General features: G+C 37.1%; 3 protein-coding genes across 3 annotated transcripts; 2 read left to right on the top strand and 1 right to left on the bottom strand.

Moving 5' to 3' along the window:
- Positions 1-777: 777 nt before the first annotated feature.
- Positions 778-5,381, top strand: LOC125062574 (ras-related protein Rab-21). The gene is made up of 5 exons (XM_047668583.1): positions 778-976; positions 1,088-1,226; positions 2,492-2,659; positions 2,891-3,009; positions 3,680-5,381. Exons 2-5 carry the CDS (start codon positions 1,095-1,097, stop codon positions 3,888-3,890), a joined length of 630 nt encoding a protein of 209 aa, XP_047524539.1. The 5' UTR covers positions 778-976; positions 1,088-1,094; the 3' UTR covers positions 3,891-5,381.
- Positions 5,382-5,741: 360 nt separating this feature from the next.
- LOC125062573 (ATPase family AAA domain-containing protein 3A homolog) lies at positions 5,742-14,829 on the bottom strand. Its single transcript, XM_047668582.1, has 8 exons — positions 14,516-14,829; positions 14,181-14,335; positions 13,785-13,897; positions 8,054-8,260; positions 7,148-7,565; positions 6,654-7,069; positions 6,362-6,560; positions 5,742-6,282 (listed from the first exon to the last, which is right to left on the bottom strand). The coding sequence occupies exons 1-8, from the start codon at positions 14,694-14,696 to the stop codon at positions 6,127-6,129; spliced, it is 1,845 nt and encodes a 614-aa protein (XP_047524538.1). The 5' UTR covers positions 14,697-14,829; the 3' UTR covers positions 5,742-6,126.
- A 242-nt stretch (positions 14,830-15,071) lies between these two features.
- Positions 15,072-18,481, top strand: LOC125062575 (LITAF domain-containing protein). The gene is made up of 4 exons (XM_047668584.1): positions 15,072-15,232; positions 15,385-15,530; positions 16,998-17,151; positions 17,541-18,481. The coding sequence occupies exons 2-4, from the start codon at positions 15,392-15,394 to the stop codon at positions 17,644-17,646; spliced, it is 399 nt and encodes a 132-aa protein (XP_047524540.1). The 5' UTR covers positions 15,072-15,232; positions 15,385-15,391; the 3' UTR covers positions 17,647-18,481.
- The last annotated feature ends 4 nt before the right edge of the window (positions 18,482-18,485 follow it).

Raw genomic sequence — 18,485 nt, 5'->3', positions numbered from 1 at the left:
TCGTGAAGTATGAGCAATATTTATTTCACCTTACTAAACGTAGACGTTTTTATGAAAAAATAATATTTTTGCACATTGATAAGGAAATTGAAAAGATTCATTAGATTAAGGGTATGTTCCGATATACACTGCGACCACTGTACAGAGTACTGTCAATTTAGTATACTGTGAAACCGTTTCTCTATTGCCAGCTATACTGGTTACAATTTAAAACGGAACGCAGTCCAGTATACTAGTCAGCTTCGTTTTTCGACACAGTTTTCAAATGAGTGCATCAAAGTTTTACAATTCAACAAGAAAAACTATTATTGGAGTATTATCGCATTAAAAAAATCTATATTAATATTAACTGTCAATTGAATTAATACTACAAAGAAAGTAAGTTAGAATTTTAAATGTTTGTTATTAAACTGTAAGTTATATCAGCCGTTAGGCATTCAAGTGGTTTTGATTGATCACGTGATCAAAGCACTGCGAGTACCTTACCTCGAAAACGCCAGTGCTCGCAGTAGAAGTATAGCGGGGATTTGTGACGTCATATATTTCCCTAGGACGCTGCGGCTGTATACTGGCGTCCATAGCGGAACGAATTTTTGAACAGTGGGAGCACTATACAGTACTCGCAGTGTATATCGGAACATACCCTAAGATAATATAATTTCTACGGTTTTTTTAACAGATCTCGTTAAATAATGTAGAACTGTGTTGAGTCTGTTGTATGTATATATGTGTGTAATCTATGGCCGTTGCTTCAAGTTAATATATCTAGTCAGTCTGTGTCACCTCTGTAGTCTGTACTCTTTGGCTATAGCCGACATTTTGCTACATGGAAATTGGAATATGGATTAGTATTTCATGTTGTGATCGTTTCAAGTGGATTTACCCGAGTAACAAGCAGCACGTATAACGTGAGGAAGCCTGAATAAACTTCAGTTTTACTCCACTCTTCAATTGGATTTTCAAAGGATGATATTTAGTAAGTTTTATTGTATATATTTTGCTGGTTCAAAATAATTCTTACCTCGCTATAATATATTCTGCAGTTTTGTTTAATTAAGATATTTACCGTCGACACTGAACATTCCAGATTAAAAATGTCGTCTAAAATCAGTGGAACCAATAACTTCAAGGTAGTGTTACTGGGCGAGGGTTGCGTCGGTAAGACTTCTATATTACTGCGATATATTGAAGATAAATTTAACGATAAACACCTAAGTACACTTCAGGTATGTTGACACACAGGACTATGAATCCGTCTACTATATTACTATATATTCAGACAAGTTTTGTAAACTGTTATCAAATAAACAATTTAAAGAAAACACATTATAAACCTAAAAACTAAGCTTATTTTTCATTATGAATATAATGACAGGTGTCTAACTACATACAAAGGATACAAAAAATTAGAGCTTTTTTTAAATATACAGAGCAATAAATTATAAAATATTTGTTATGATTTGCATTGTTACACTAGTTGTTAACTCTTAAATTAATCCTACTCAATTTTAGATAACAATATATACCTTCCAGCCATAAGTTCTGTTACAAATGAAAATGCATTTTTTTTATGAAGTTATGTAATATTATTAAAATTTATACCTACTATACATATTTATTAGTCTCAGCAAAAACTAAAATATAATCGGTTAAACTTTCCAATATGGTCCATCAATTTGAATGTCCATATTTTTTCATCAATTATTTGTCAAATTTATTATGTTATGGCGTGTTATTTGCCCATTTGTATGGAAAGTAAAAATAAATGTATCTCATGAACCGTAAGTTTCCGCAACTTTAAACGTTGCAAAATGCTTTCTTTTAGTGAGTACTATATACAAAAATAAAATATGGGCATTCAAATCGATGGTCCATATTGGAAAGTTTAGTTTCTGTCATCTTTCTTTTCACCTGCGTATCGCGACAGAAGGCGTTTTGATTGATCCACTCTTTTATATAATTGTAAAGATTGATTTAGGGCATGTTCTATATATCGACGATAAGCACCGACCTTCAGGTCTTGTTTTATAAAACGCGTTCTAGTGGAAATCTGCCCATTTTTATCATGCTTGTTTCTACCATAAAATATAAAGGAAATCAAATCAATACTCATGTTACTGTCCACCCACACCATACTTATCAACTTAGAAAGGGATCACATTTCCAAGACAGTAATTCAATTAAAATATAATAATATGGCTATGTCTATTCTTAGAATTGTTCTACTCTAATCCATCATGTTGAATAGCCTTCAAATTGCTCAAATAATTTAATTATTTTTGATATTGAGCTTTTGAGTTTGAATAGTTGTACTATTCAAACTTATGTTGTCTAATGTAATGGGAACAAATAACTGGTTAATCCCTGCCGTATTTCTTTTGTGAAAAAAGCTCAATCTAGTAGTTGTAAATAGTAGAATTCCAAGTAAATTGTTATTCAGCATGAAGCTGCCATATAAATTAGCTATCTGACAATATATATCATTTTACAGGCAACATTTCTAAATAAAAAGCTGAACATAAATAATAAGCGAATAAACCTATCCATATGGGATACTGCCGGTCAAGAACGCTTCCATGCATTAGGTCCAATATACTATCGGCACTCTCATGGTGCTGTACTTGTATATGATATAACTGATGACCACTCCTTTGCCAAGGTATGTATCTCCTATAATGCTGAATAAAGTTGTTATTAGAAGTACATTATCTAATCCTGACTTGGTTATAGAATTCTAGCATATTCTACACTGTGTTAGGAACCATGGATCATATTTGTGACTGAAACTTATATTATTATTTAAAGTAACCAAAAACAAAGACTTCTAGTGGTGGCTGAGTTTTTCTACGTTTTGACATCTTGTGGAATTTAAGAACACAATAATTTTCAGGTTCAAAACTGGGTTAAAGAGCTTAAGAAAATGCTTGGTGCAGACATTGTGCTTGTCATAGCTGGAAACAAAATAGACTTAGAACATGAAAGAACGGTCTCCTTGGAGGAAGCCGAAAGGTCAGTTAATACAGAACAAAAAAATTCTGTCTGGTCGCCTAAATTTAAAGTTTTTTCATTCATAAACTGATATGATCATTACATAGAACATTGAATAGTCTTTTTATTATAGTTTAGGTACATTATTCTAATCCAGTCATAAGACTATGACAACTAGAACTAATTACTTCTAGATTCATTGTGAAACTACATCATTTAAAAATTACTTACACACTTTGAATGTACTGAGTAAAGATAAGCTAAAATCAGTGTAACCTTGATGGAAGTATAAGTATATATATAGTCATATAATATTATATGAAACATGAGTGATTATCTGTGTATCTTGAAAGGATGCTGTGAAAAGAATGAGCATGATCTTCAAATCAACTAAAACTTGATTAGTATTTCTTGTAATTAATGTTTGCAGCTGATATATATTTTCAGTGAGTTTTATTACAATGCAGTCTTAGTTTCTAATTTAGTTTTGTTGAATGACTCATTTTACTTATATATCTGGCACCAACATTAAATATTATCTTGTTATATATTTATTAAATATTAATCTTGTTTTCTGTAAATTTTAGATTTTATTTTTACCTTGCTCTGAACTCTTGTTACTCCATGTTGTGTAAGTAACGGCACACAGCATTCACATTCTAGGCTTTTAAAGTATGAACTAAAATCACAGGTACGCAGAGCTGGTAGGTGCCAAGCACTTCCACACTTCGGCTAAGCAAAACCAAGGAGTGGAGGAATTGTTTTTGGAGCTAAGCCGCGCGATGCTCGAGCGAAGCGAACGCACTCCTACGGCCCCCGTGCCCCGCGCTTTGGCTCTCGCTGAAGATGACGAAGCGGCTTCAGCTTCTACCTGTTGCTGGACCACACCTTCGAACGGATAATTGTCTGCTTCTTTTTTGCTGTTTGCATAGCCCGGAATGTGTTATGTGAGGTCAATGACCGACAAGTCAAATCATTTATTTCAATTAGACCGCCTAAAATCGCAACTTTGAACGTCAAATAAAATATAAAGATGATTCTAGTTGCCCCTTCCAAAAAGTAGTTTCGTGTGGAGAAGAATGGGCAGGAAACTCCACACTTAATTACGAGAAATGTGACGAGAAAACGACGAGAGAACTTTGGTGTCGTGGATTATCTCAGTTTATTTTAAAAGTGAAATCTGCTAAATGATGCTTCATAGGTATCGGACGAGTGATTTTTCAAAATCAACCAAACGAAATTGTTTTGTTTTTTTTTAGTTGTTACTTTGTACAACGAAAAAGTTCTGAAACATATTCCAAAGTGGTAAATAATAAAAATATTTTATTAATTAATAGCTATAATTATGTAAAATAACCATTTCTTTATTTTCTGTAGATATTACAACATTAACAGATTTATTCCATTTATACTTATAAACACTATGTTTAATTAGCTTTGGTAATGCAATACAATTAGCATCTTGTTTATAAACCATAAAAAATTGTACAAAATACCTCTATATCATCAAAGAATCAAAAGAAAAAGTAAATGCCACTTGATAAATACTAAAACAACAAGAACTTTGCAACAATAGGTAGGAATAGTATTGTCTTTTATTGACATAACCTTTACACATTTAAAGAAAAAACTTTTTAACCGGATTAAAGTTATGTATTATTATAAATTTACTTCTATTATTATCTTCAGTCACTGTGACCACGCACGCTGTAAAGCACGCGAAACGTCGCATAAATTTAAAATTATGTTAAATGATTATAAATTTATAATAATACAGAACTTTAATCCGGTTAAAAAGTTTTTTCTTTAAATACCTAGGTAGGAATCTTTGAGTTTCCAATGTTCTTTTATGTGAGAATGTCTGTTTCGGTGAGAATTATATTTACATAAACATATTTTATGTCAAAGTATCAAATTATTATAATATAAAAGATTATTTTGGTAATTAAATGGCTAGACCTAATTAGATTTATAGTAAACAGATCAAAATTATAAATTTCAATTGTGATTATGAACAGCAATAAGTGTTTTGCATTTGTAAATGTTTTTAAAAATGTATATAATTAGTAATATAGTTGTTATAACTTATTATTAGTCTATTTATAAATGCTTCTAAAATAGATTTGAACTCGGTCATTGTACAACCAGATGGAGATACACATCTCGATTGATAGGTCTCATTGGGCTGGATCTTTATACATATTGTAATTAATTATTATTATTAACAGAAATCTATTATGAGTTAATATTTCATTAACTCATAATAGATTTCTATATATAAGAAATATTCATTCTTTAAATTAATAAATGTCTATTGTCAATATTTCAATCGAAAATTCTGATGCAGTTCTGCGACTCTTGTAAAAATATCTACATTAAAACCACTGTATGAATTTCTTCTTTTCTTTAAAGCCATCACTTTCTGTCGCGTCAGGTGCACACCTGTGCCTCCGTTGTTCATCGAGAAAACCAGACAACTCATAGAGTAATTATTTAAATTTTGTTCACTAAAACATGATAATAATATTCTGATAATCTTTCTCTCTATAATATCGGCGTATACTTTTCTAAATGTGTGCTCAACTAAGTTAGGACCATTAATCGATTATATATCTCTCGCGGACGGGTAAGCATTGAGAACCGCTTTTGAGCTTTAACCTAACGAAGAAATCTTTTTCCGTTGACGATAATTTCTGTATTTTTAAATAGGTACTAATAATACCAAACAGGGTTATTGTAATAAAAATACCTCGTATACGTAACATTTACTACTAACTACAACTTAAAAAAAAACTACAACTTAAGAAAATTTGTAACAATATGCGTTGGAGTGTAAAAGAGGAATTGAAGGATGTCTGTCTGACTTCAAGTAGCGAACACGATTAATGCGTACATTAAATGCGGGAGGCCGGAGGAATAGGCCTTCGCCTAGAGACACTTACGAGGGAACAAATAGAATATGCGTCAAAAGGCGGACACGGGACTCCGATTCGCGTATTCAAATTGAGTCTAAAAGTGGCGTTTGACATTACGCGACAACTGCGTTAGGCGTGACATTTGTTCGTCCGTGAGTTCAGCGTGTTTGGTGGTCGAGACGGTGAAATCAAACGTCCTTTCGTCGCGGCTCGTGCGCCGGGGTCACTTTTCGAGGTCCACTTTTTTGGCCTCGGGTACCTTAGCCTTCAGGGTTTCGGAGGTCTCCGGTGCTTCCGTCTCCGCGGGGTCGAAAGGGGGCAAATCCCTCAGGTACGGAAGCATGCTGCGAGATTTTTCTTCCGCCGACAACCACTCCATCTGAAACGAGCGATTCGAGTGAAACACCTGTTAAATTGGGGTCAGTCCACGGTTGCTGGCACGAACGAGGCGGACGAACCTTCTGCCGATACTGCAGCACTGCTCCATGGCAAATGTCGAGGCACATGCGCCTCGTCAGTCGCCCATCTTCCGACGCGTAAGCGGCAGCCTGCCAGGCTACGCCCAGTTTGGACAACGCCCTTCCGGAGAGACCGCCCGTGAGGGACGCCACTTCGTCACACAGCTCGCCGTACTCGAACCGATCCACGCTCAAGCGGCTATGCGAACAATGTTTTTCTTTTAATTCTTCCACTGATCTCACACGAAAGTAAAAACGTCCACGGCTAAGCGAGTAATGGAAAGCCAAATACCTTTGTTTATCGGCGGCCGGTTGCAGTATATAGGCATCGAAGTACAAGCGAAGCAGACGCTGTCTCTCTTCCAATGTCGGCAGAGGGAATTCCAGTAGAGCGTCGATCCGATCGTGTACGGCCGAGTCCAGGTGATGCGGCGTATTCGAAGCCAGGACCAGCATGACTCTGCCGCTCTGTGCCGAAGTGCGGTAGAGGAAGGCGTTCAGAGCGGCCCTCAGTTCCTCGGAAAGGGCCTCCGTGGAACGCTTGCGTAGGAACGCGTCCGCCTCGTCTATGAATAGCAGCACGCCTTTCCGGCTGGTGTTGGCCCAGTCGAACACTTTGTGAATGGCCGCCACGGCGTCTTTGCCCATCGGAGCCACGTCTCCTCCGGTCATGATGGCGTACTCCATCCCGGAATGTTTCGCCAGTTTCTGCAAATGCAACGTCGGAGCAATGCTTTGCGGGGCGAAATGAGTAATAATTTCTTACGCTTCATCAGCAGCACGTACCTTCGAGAACAGCGTCTTCCCGGTTCCGGGCGGGCCGTACATTAGCAGATTGGTGTAGAGGCCGCGGTTACGGCGAGTGTTTTTCGCGGCGATGGCGACGTCTCTCAGCCGCCGCTCCAAACTCGGGGCCAGGACCACTCCGGCCAAAGCGTCGGCCGGCGCTCTGAACTTGGCCACCGCGGCCGCCGCAGTGCGGATCGGATGCCTCGCGGCGTCCAAGAGGGACAGACGCGACGTCTCTCGCACTAAGGTCGGCTTCCCTATCCGAGACTCGATAAACCGAGCCGCGACGGACGTGGCTCCTCGCGCCGAATACACTCCTAAGGCGAGAAGAGATAAACCACCCACGGCGGTGGCAGTCCGCTGCCAATCGGTTAGCAGCGCACTCACGCCCGTCCCGATCACGCTGCCTGCCGTCCTAACAAAACTCAGAGATCAGCACATTCAACCAAACAGACAAACTCTTTGGTTGTATAATATTAATCAATACTGGAAGGTTATTATTAAGCGCGAAACATACAGAAAAGGCGTTAGGTGAAGGCGCGGCGCAGGCGCAGAGCCGGCGTGGAACAGATAAGGCACGGATGCGACTTAAATTATATCAAAGAGGCGAAGAGACGGCACAAAGAGTTTACGCAGGCTGACTTTATCGTGATAGCATGTCTCCTCTTCAGATGACGAAGATGCGAAATTCCACTCTAGTCGCGACTGCTAGCGACGCGGAACAGACGCTTGAATATAATTAACAATGTGCCGCTTACGTACATTTTGTATTGACACGTTTTGAAGCGGCAAGATGCCTGCGCCGCGCCTTCACCTTACGCCTTTTCTGAGTGTTTCGCGCCTTAAACATATTTAGAAGAAGGGAAAGTAATATTCAGTTATGCAGATATAAATAACACAAACTGTATGCTCTCCAATATGGTGGTCCTGTTTTCGGCAGCTTTGAGACGGATCTGCTCGAGTGTAATATCTCGGTTCTCCCTGTCTGCTTTGGCCCTAGCCCTCGCTTCTGCCTCTATCGCCTTGAGCTTGTTCTTTTCTCGCAACTCCATCTCGTGCTCTATCGTCGCTCGACGCAGTGCTTCTTGCTTCGCCACACTCTCTTCTTGTCTGGACCATACAAAAATATTTACATTGTGCAAAACTTTATGTAATTTGCAACAGTATAAAGCTTCAGCATGGTATAAATAATAGTTTAAAAGTTTTTTATAATACCCATTTATATCCAGTATAGATATATATTTACTACTAGAGTGTCACAATGCACTGGAGGCAATAGCCCTGAAAAACAGAGTTACCCTACAGTGGATTAAGGGACACAGTGGATCTCTCGGAAATGATGCAGCCGATGAGCTTGCGAGGAAAGGCTCGGAAATGTTGTCTGCTGGCCCGTATCCTCTCCTACCCTTCCCCTTCTCGCAAGTGCGAACATGGATTTGCCAAAGATCTGAGGAACTCCAGCATCAACGTTGGTTACGAAGTGGAGACTGCAGGCAATCCAAAATGGTTCTGCCAGTAGCTAACCCAAAAATGACAAAGCAACTTCTAAACTTAAACTAATCTCAAAACAATGATAGTGACAATTAAGGGCCATTGTCTTGGAACAGTGAGGTCGCTCCGTGAAGCCTGCGAAGTGCCCAGGAAGCTTCTGTGCTTTTGGAAGGAGTTAACCAGAACTTTACGTACACCGGACCTATTGAGCGTCTACAGACCCACCAACTTATTTGCCGCAACGGCCGCCATGTTTAATTTCGGCAGCTACAGGTTAGTGTTGTCTAATTTCTTTTTGTAAATTACCCGATATTTTATTCATTGATTACTTTTAGAGAGAGAAGGAAAGAGACGACTCGTCCACTAACGCCAAAAAAATTTACAAACCACCGCCTATAATCTTATATGGGATAGAAGATATATCTAAATTAACAGAACTTATAAACAAGACGATACCCCACGAAAGCTACTCATATAAAGTTATTAATAGAGATCAGCTAAGAGTTATGGCGCAGTCAACTGAAACATATAAAAACTTGATAGAACTTATCCGCAGCAATGGCCTTATTGGTCACACATTCACACAGAAGCAGAACAAATGCTACAGGATTGTTATAAAAAACCTGCATTATACCACCCCTCCATCAGCTATAATAGAAGAAATTGAAAAAACAGGAAACATGGTACGCGGTGAAATAGTTTACGCCATATCTAGAAAAAATAAGAAGCCCTTAAATATGTTCTTTGTAAACGTAGAACCCAGTATCAATAACCCTGAAATAAAAAATATACAATATATTTACCACACTAGAGTTACAATAGAAGATCCAAGAAAGTCTACCGAAATAGTCCAATGTACCAGATGCCAACAATATGGTCACACTAAGAATAATTGTATGCGTCCCTATAGGTGCGTTAAATGTGCACAAGGGCATAAAACTACAGATTGCCCAAAAAAGGATAAAAACACACCAGCTACTTGTACTCTTTGCTTTAGTGAACATCCAGCTAATTATAAAGGCTGCCAAGTGTATAAGGAGATCCGTGCTCGAAAAATGGCTAACTCAGGAAAAGGAAAAGTCCCTGTAGATAAGAAGCCTACCAATACATTTGAAGCCCAAATAGGTGACTTCCCTCCATTAAAACCCTCCAGGTATAATAGACTACAATCCTCAAATAACCAGGATAATAACAATTCGTACATACCGGAAAATGGGCCTAGCCCAGCAAACACTCGTAGCTGGAATCGAAATATAGAGAATAGACAAACTCAGCCAACGAGCTCTTTAGAGCAAATCATAATAAAACAGTCAGAAAAGATTGACATCCTCATCCAACAAATAGGGACTCTTATGAGTCTACTAACGACAGTAATAGCTCAACAGCAAAAATGAAATTCCTACGTATCGCGACATGGAACATAAATGGCTTACTCCCAAATAAGCAAGAAGTCGAGGTTTTTATAAATCACAATAAGATAGATATTTTACTGGTCACTGAAACGCATATGATTGACCAAAGAATAATAAAAATGAAAGGATACAATGTATACTATGCTAATCATCCAGATGGTACATCTCATGCTGGGGCAGCTGTTATAATTAAGGAAAACATTAGACATCATATCCTGCCACCATTCAAACATGCGCACATACAAGCCGCTATAATAGCTGTAGATGACTGGCAGGGATCACTCAATGTGGCTGCAGTGTACTGTCCACCTAGACACCGGATAGATGAGCATATGTATAATGACTTTTTCCATACGCTCGGCTGCAAATACATTGTAGGAGGAGACTGGAACTCTAAGCACACGTTCTGGGGCTCACGACTAACAACAACAAAAGGCCGGGAGCTGAAAAAGTCTATTGATAGTTATAACCTTAGTGTAATATCAACAGGTGAACCAACCCATTGGCCAACAGACCGAAAAAAAAATGCCAGATCTTATCGACTTCTTCATCACTAAAGGGATATCTGGGCTCTACACTAAAGTCCAATCGTGTCTAGATGGCTCCTCAGACCACACACCAGTTATCTGCACACTAAGCACAACAGTTATTTACAAAGAACCACGGGAGACTTTATACAACCGTAAAACTGACTGGGAAGCCTTTCGAGAATACATTGAAGATAATGCTAACCTACGCATACCCCTTAAAAGTGAAAATGACATAGACGACACAGCTTGGCAAGTTACTAATCTTATACAAAAAGCAGCATGGCTATCGACCCCATATATAGAACCTAAAACACAAAGTCAGGACATACCGTTGGAAATAAAATATCTTATTGCTGCGAAGAGAAGACTAAGACGACAATGGCATACCAGCAGGAATCGGCAAGATAAAAAAGCGTTGAATAAAGCCCAAAAAGATTTAAAAGAACTACTCAAAGAAAATGAAAATCGTACATTGCAAGATAAACTACAGACATTGTCGCCATATAAAGCTGACGATTATTCACTCTGGAAGATGACGAAATCATTAAAAAGGCCAAAAGAACACATGCCCCCTTTAAGACAAGCTAATCGCGAATGGGCACAAAAACCACAGGATAAAGCGGAGCTGTTTGCCAACTTTCTAACGGATGTATTTACACCTAACGAACCGGACATAATGCAAACCGAAGACGAATTTGATGAAATCATAAATAGTGATCAGCAAAATATGTCTTTACCACTAAAACTTGTTAAACCGTCAGAATTAAAAAAAACTATTAATAATTTAAAACAAAAAAAAGCACCCGGTTTCGATCTTATTACCGCAAAAGTACTTAAAGAACTACCGAAAAAAGGTATCGTTCTGTTAACAATCCTCTTTAACGCAATATTAAGACTACAATATTTCCCAAAACTATGGAAGGTGTCCATTATAAACATGGTTCCAAAACCTGGAAAACCTCCAACAGAAGTTTCATCATACAGGCCTATTAGTCTTCTCCCCTTGCTATCAAAAGTATTTGAGAAACTAGTCATTATTCGCCTTCAACCAGTACTCAAAGAACAAGAAGTAATACCTGACCACCAATTTGGGTTTCGTGCACAACATGGAACAATGGAACAAATACATCGTGTTACTCATACAATACGGCAAGCCCTAGAAAGAAAAGAGTACTGTTCAGCAGTATTTCTCGATATACAGCAGGCTTTTGATCGCGTATGGCATAAGGGCCTCCTGTGTAAGCTAAAGTTGAACCTACCAAATACTGCCTACCTTCTCCTAAAGTCTTATTTGCAAAACCGTATGTTCCGGGTCAAATGTGAGGATTATCTATCATCAATCTGCCAAATAGAAGCAGGAGTGCCTCAGGGCTCAGTGCTGGGTCCATTCCTTTATACAATCTTTACAGCCGACATACCAGTTACGGACGATGTTGTCATTGCAACCTATGCAGACGACACTGCAATCCTTTCCTGCAATAAAAATCCTAACGAAGCATCCGCAAAACTACAAAAATGCCTGGACAAAATAGGATTATGGTTAAAGAAGTGGAGGATACGGGCAAGCCCAGCGAAATCAGTTCATGTTACGTTCACACTAAGAAGAGAAGAGTGCTCACCGGTGACTCTGGAGGGAGCTGTTTTGCCAAAACGGACTACAGCGAAATATTTGGGCATGCACCTGGACAGACGCCTGACTTGGCAAGACCATATAAAAGCCAAGAAGGAGCATGCTATTGGTAGGCTTCGTAGCATGAACTGGCTATTAGGTAGAAATGCGGCACTCAGTTTGGACAATAAACTTCTCATCTACAAAACTGTAATTAAACCAATATGGTTCTATGGGATACAGCTCTGGGGGTCAGCAAGCCGCTCCAATATCGAAATCCTGCAGCGGCTACAAAACAAAACACTGCGAAATATGAGCGGAGCGCTGTGGTTAACACGAAATACTGAAGTCCATAAATATTTGGGAATTGCCACTGTCGAGGAAGACATTAAAAGATCAACCGTGCGATACAAAATGAGACTTCAGCAACACGTGAACCCCCTAGCTTCGGGCCTCTTGGAAATGACGGACAGTGTCTATCGGCTAAAAAGGGCGAAACTTGCCGCAATCTGACAGTTTAAAAATTACGGAGGGAGTAAAAATTATTGGATTTGCGTTCCCTAATTGCCAACCTTTCCCCTAAAAATTTGATAAAAGCCAAGAGGCTGATTGCAGATAGATGAAGAGTTTAAAAAAAAAAATTGATTACTTTTCAACGTAATTAACTTAAAAAATATAAAGCTGAGTGATTCAATTATACCTATAGTTCTCGTCACGTAAAAATAACGCTGTAATAATCTGAGGGGCTCTCCCGCATAGGTACGTTTGGCTTAGCGTAAATTCTCTCCACTCCACTTTTTTTTAATATGTATAACTTCCTAGAGTAAAAGGGAAGTAAGGGAAAAGGGCAAGACGAAGAAGTTTATTTGCAAGTTATTAAATTTTATTTGCCTACTTTGCTAAACATTTAGTTTGTAAGTGGGGTATCTACATTATATCAATTGAATGCCAGAGAAAAAGCTAATGTATGTATCTACCTACATTAATTTTCTTATTTTTGAAGACTATTTAGTACTTATATTACCATTTTATTATTATAAAACAATGTTAGGTATTGTTTAAAATAATAAAATTGTTTATATGTTTACCTAGTTTCTTATCTGACATACCCAATCATGGGTAACTTTTATTAATTTGCAACACTAAAGCGACGGTGGCGCTACCACTCAGTTCACTGATAAGTTGGTGGGACTATAAATGTGGAAACTGGGTCCACAAGTCCATTGTAAAATCAACACTTCAGCTAACAAATAAACACAACTTTTGAGCATTTAGAGACATCTTGATAGATAAAAAAGTGAGCATGGTAATAAAGAAAAGGTAACACTTGTGATGTGCTACCGCTATTAACTTGGTTGGATAAAGCACAGATTAAAAATGACAGGTATGCAATGCAATATAAAAAAAATAACTCTTATGAGTTGCAGGTATCAAAATAAAATAAATCAAGCCGAAATAGGCAGAGCCCACGATAAGATGAAGATAAAATACAAACAAAAATAACAGGATTTGAAGACCTTTGGCAAAATGGGCACACAGATACCAAGGACAAACATTTTAATGTACATCTTACTTTCCTTATTAATACTAACTTTTTTAAAATCTCCTCTTGTGACCTCTGTTGCTGGGCCAATTGTTCCTCATAACGCTTCTTAGACAACTGGTCTTGGTATTGAGCACGGACTTGGTGTTGTTTTGTTTCTTCCTTTAAGTAATAGCAGAAAAATACCCCTCATTCTTATTAAATTCCATAAATAAAACTTTGTAAGGTTAATTCATTGTGCAACATTATTGTTCTGAATATATTAAAAGATAGTAGGCGCTACTATAACTTATTTGGAACTTTAGAGTAACTAAGTCATTAGGGCCTTATTGGTCTTAACTCTGCATTTGCACATTTAATTATTAGACATCATCAACCTATTTTATCTTAAAAATTGTTTAAAAAATTTGAAAAAATAATACAAGATTAATATTTAAACATAAACCTGTAATGTTTTTCGTCTTTCTTCATGGTCAATTCTTTTTTGTTCCACTTTGGCCTGCTCAATTGCAGCTTCATACTCTTTAATTTTAGCTAATTGTTCCTGCTGTCGAGTTGATTCCTGAAGTTTACTAAGCTCTAATGCATCCTTTGAATGTCCTATGACAAATTAAATATTAATACAGTTGCGTCTTTATATTGCTTAATTAAATAGTGCTATTTTTATAAAAGGTAGTTTCTGTCTCTATTTCATAATTATGTAAATACCTAACACGATATGAAGAGGTTATACGGCGCATTATGCAATAAGCTAATAAATTATATGAGACAAATAATTACTTGAGCGTTCTAGTTCTCGAGCGGCTTGCGCGGCTCTTTCTAATGCACTTGAATCAAACCGGTATGCTTCCATTGCCTTTTTCTCAGCTTTTGTAAGATTTTGAGGAGTATTATCTTCTGAAGGTGGAGGCATATCAGCCGGAGGTTTGGGTGGACTACTATATCCAAATAACCAAGACATTGTTTACAACAAAGGTACTCTGACCATAAAAGAATACTGAAGTGGAAAAGTTTACACCTCCCGATTTAATTTAAAATGTTTTCAATATATTAGAGATATGACTACCACCACTACAAAAATTATAACCTAAAATTATTTAAAAGGTACAGACTACATCACTACAGTCAAGAGACTAAGGATGGATGATACATCATACAACCGATCTTTTTATGATCGCTTTAGTTTTGCGGTGTCTTTATTGAAAAATCGAAAAGCAATCTCAATAAAAAACTTAATAAAGTTTACTTTAATTTCTGAATTTTGTACGTGCCATTTTCTTCGATATATGGTTGCAATTGAATGTAGTCTGTGGTGGGTAGAATTCGTAAATGTAAATTGTGAAACCAGTCAAACCAAAGTTCAAACAGTTATTACAGCTGTGCTATGAGTGCTATTGTAATTTGTATTATTTTGTAAATAGTTTTACGAGTTTATATTTAGACTTCAAACAAAGCATTATTCTGCCTTTTATTCTTAAAGCATATTCGTCTCTATCAGTAAGTTTTTTAAAATCAGACGAAGAAGTTCTTTTAAAAACAACCGCCTTAGATGATGGGATCATTCCTAAAAATAGCTAGCATTACTTTACTACGACATTGCATCACAGTTGAACACAAATTAATCAAGTTATATTTGGTGTGTATTGTAGATACACAATGGAGAAAAATGGGAACCCTCCATCTTACGGCTGGAATAATGGGCATATGCAGGCGCCTCCTGCGGCCCCTCCGAGTTATTCACAAGCCGTGGGCGGTGTGGGACCCTCCAGTCCATACACGCCCCAATATCCTCGTAGTAAGTGATTGCGTCAATATAGGTGACCTCAATTTTATTTAAACTTGCATGAGTAACACTCGTCCTTGTGCCAGATAATACTAAGTGAAGGTAAGTGAGGGAATAAATTATGTAATGCTTTAGAGTTGTCGTAAATTAATCCGCGTGTATATTGAGTTATAACCAGAGGCTTAAATTAAGAAAAAAATCAATAAGAGAAAATTGGGTGTATTTATGTATCAATTTTTAAACAGGGAGATACTTTATCAGATTCTATCTTTCCACCATAGGTCTTGCTTGCATTTGGAAAAAATTCTGGTGACAAAACGAGATTTATGTACTGAAAATATGTTCCATAAAGAGCAATATGGATCCCTTCCAAAACAATCAACTACTACAAATCTACTTCTGTGTGATAATGAATGGGTGAGAAGCATTGATAAAGGTTGAATTTTGAGGTGGGTTTGGGTTCAAATGCTTCGCCTCTTACACAAATCGAAACACCTTAGTATTCGGGGAATGAGACTGGATAAGAAATTGTTTATCTGACAGGTGCTTTAAAGTGAGAATCGGGTATCCATTAACTTCTTTCCACCTTGTGCACAGAGGCGTGCCACAAGAATCAGTTTATCAAAATATTAAAGTCACCACCACATGCATTATTTGCTGAGGTCACTAATTTTTTTTGGAAACCTTTGCACACAGTTGCAAGTAATACAAATTGACTTGAATGATATATTTGGTCAAGAATCTACTTGTCATTAAATTCATATTAGTGAACTGTATACATTGACAAGAAAAATCCATGTAAAATCTCTTTTAGGCAAGAACAACTGTACACACACACACACACAGAGAGAGGTCTTGGTGTTATTATAAACAATGATTTGAAATGGGAACCTCACATAATTAATATGGTAAAAATAGCTAATTACCTATACTTGGTTAAAACGGCCCACAAATGCCTCTTACTGAACACTTTTCTAATGTTATATAAATACTGATAATATATGGCCACTGTTGGAATATGTTTAAAGTCATCTGGTCATCAATTATCTATTTCAAGCAGGTTATCACCTTAACTGAAAATGTGCAATGGAAGGCCCCAATAATGGCCAGAATTCTTAAAAACATGCCATATAATGGATGAATGCTTAAAACAATACTAATGCTTCTTAAAGATAATACATAGAAACATTCTAAATTATTTCTGGCTTTTATAATGTTCAACACATTGAGAATATATTATTTACCTTAAATGAAAACAAACATTTTTAAGGTAACACTAGCACTTAAACTAAACACCATAAAAAGTAATGGCGATGCCTTGTGGAACTTCTTCCCAAATTTTGACTGAACTCCCTGAGAAAATTGCTGAATGGTTTCTTCTTATTTATAAATGTGTATTTGCGTGTGTACATTAGGTTGTTAGTGTCTTTAATAAATAATTATAATGGACAAATTAAAGTTATTCCCGTTATTTTTCAGCAACTGGTCCACAAATAGTCACGACAGTGGTGCCTTTGGGGCCACAATCTACACACATGATATGCCCCAGTTGCCACGGAGAAATCGACACGGCCTCAAAGAAAAAACCGGGTCTCATTGCATATATAGCCGGATCGGTCATGTGTATCCTGGGGTAAGCCAATTCTGTTGTATACACACACTACACGAATTAATGTATTTTAAAAATAATAAGCGTTTACTTTAATACGTAGACGCCCAGGTCATAAAGTTAATCACTTCACCTAATGACTAGCTGAAATTGCTGTGAAAAAAGAAATGAAAGGAAGTGGCCATATATTGGCTATAATGTACTCTTATTATAGTTGATTTATTGATTCTACATATAAATAATGTTTTAGCATTTTTAAGGAAGTGAGTTGATGTACCAAAAACTGTAACAGTTCAATGACCAATTTCAGTATATCAGTCAATTATTAATCTATTGTAAAAAAAAAATATGTTTATTAAGCAACATAAGATACAGGTATTACTTATTCCATGTCATTAAATTTGAATTTGTAGGTTGTTTTGCGGCTGCTGCTTGATCCCGTGCTGCATCGACAGTTGCATGGATGTGCATCACGAGTGCCCCAATTGTGGCGCTCACCTTGGCCGCTATCGCCGGTAACGAGTCGGGCATCAATAAATAATTGAATCTTGGGAATATTGAAACCGACTTGTAATTAAAGCTCCACGTTCAATTTCAGGTCTAAACACCTGCGTGTGAGCAAATTAATACTTTCTTATCTAATAATATTATATAATTGTTGTAATCTAACAAGACAGTCGGCCCAAGAACTAGGCATCGGTCAGCGTTTTTGGAGGTTGTTTTAAACTCAATGTTAACATAGCTAACTCGGGCAGTCCTAAGCGATGTCTTCTATCTCATCTTTATATTTTGTTGTACAAATTTATGGTAAGTCGTGAGGATTTTTTGCCATAATCTAAACTTTTATAATTGATAGTATAGATTAAATAGTGGTCTAAGTTTTGTGTAGGCCTTACTATTACCCTATTTATATACATAAGTATGAGCCATCTTTTACAAACTACTCCATAGTTTTATCAAATGGAACGATATTCAATCTCGATCCAGCTTTAATTATACAAATTGAGAATACATTTATATTTTTTAATGATATATGCATTTATATGTAATTTTTTAAGATGTCGTCGAAGATGACGTCACAATACATATATTTCTTAAGTACGATTCGGTTAATCGATGTGTGAGTGCAAAGTTAAAACGTGGCCGTTAACTATTTCGATACTTGCGTGAACCGTTCAATCGTGTTCAGATCGTGTTAATGTCGCGACTTTTTCAAACATTGTTTCATATGTTACATTTGCCCAAAAGTGTTTGTCACATTAAGTAAATCTTGTATTTTGATCTTGTGTATGATGATGGTGTATCAGTATGCCGAGCGTTGGCAAGCTTTTATAAATAAATTTCGTAACTTGAACTGA

Source organism: Pieris napi, chromosome Z (genome assembly GCF_905475465.1).
Source record: "Pieris napi chromosome Z, ilPieNapi1.2, whole genome shotgun sequence".
Taxonomy (NCBI): Eukaryota; Metazoa; Arthropoda; class Insecta; order Lepidoptera; family Pieridae; genus Pieris; species Pieris napi.
Note: the sequence above shows the minus strand (reverse complement) of the source record. Positions and strands in the feature narration are given on the sequence as shown.

What these genes read in the sequence shown, in the direction of transcription:
- LOC125062574 (XM_047668583.1), top strand. Translation starts at nt 1,095, where the DNA reads ATGTCGTCTAAAATCAGTGGAACCAATAACTTCAAGGTAGTGTTACTG. An exon ending in AACACCTAAGTACACTTCAG is followed by an intron (nt 1,227 to 2,491) that starts GTATGTTGACAC and finishes ATCATTTTACAG; the next exon opens with GCAACATTTCTAAATAAAAA. An exon ending in ATGACCACTCCTTTGCCAAG is followed by an intron (nt 2,660 to 2,890) that starts GTATGTATCTCC and finishes AATAATTTTCAG; the next exon opens with GTTCAAAACTGGGTTAAAGA.
- LOC125062575 (XM_047668584.1), top strand. Translation starts at nt 15,392, where the DNA reads ATGGAGAAAAATGGGAACCCTCCATCTTACGGCTGGAATAATGGGCAT. An exon ending in CACGCCCCAATATCCTCGTA is followed by an intron (nt 15,531 to 16,997) that starts GTAAGTGATTGC and finishes GTTATTTTTCAG; the next exon opens with CAACTGGTCCACAAATAGTC. An exon ending in TCGGTCATGTGTATCCTGGG is followed by an intron (nt 17,152 to 17,540) that starts GTAAGCCAATTC and finishes TTGAATTTGTAG; the next exon opens with GTTGTTTTGCGGCTGCTGCT.
- LOC125062573 (XM_047668582.1), bottom strand. Translation starts at nt 14,696, where the DNA reads ATGTCTTGGTTATTTGGATATAGTAGTCCACCCAAACCTCCGGCTGAT. An exon ending in CAAGAGGAGATTTTAAAAAA is followed by an intron (nt 8,261 to 13,784) that starts GTTAGTATTAAT and finishes TGTATGGTCCAG; the next exon opens with ACAAGAAGAGAGTGTGGCGA. An exon ending in GGAAGACGCTGTTCTCGAAG is followed by an intron (nt 7,070 to 7,147) that starts GTACGTGCTGCT and finishes TTGCATTTGCAG; the next exon opens with AAACTGGCGAAACATTCCGG.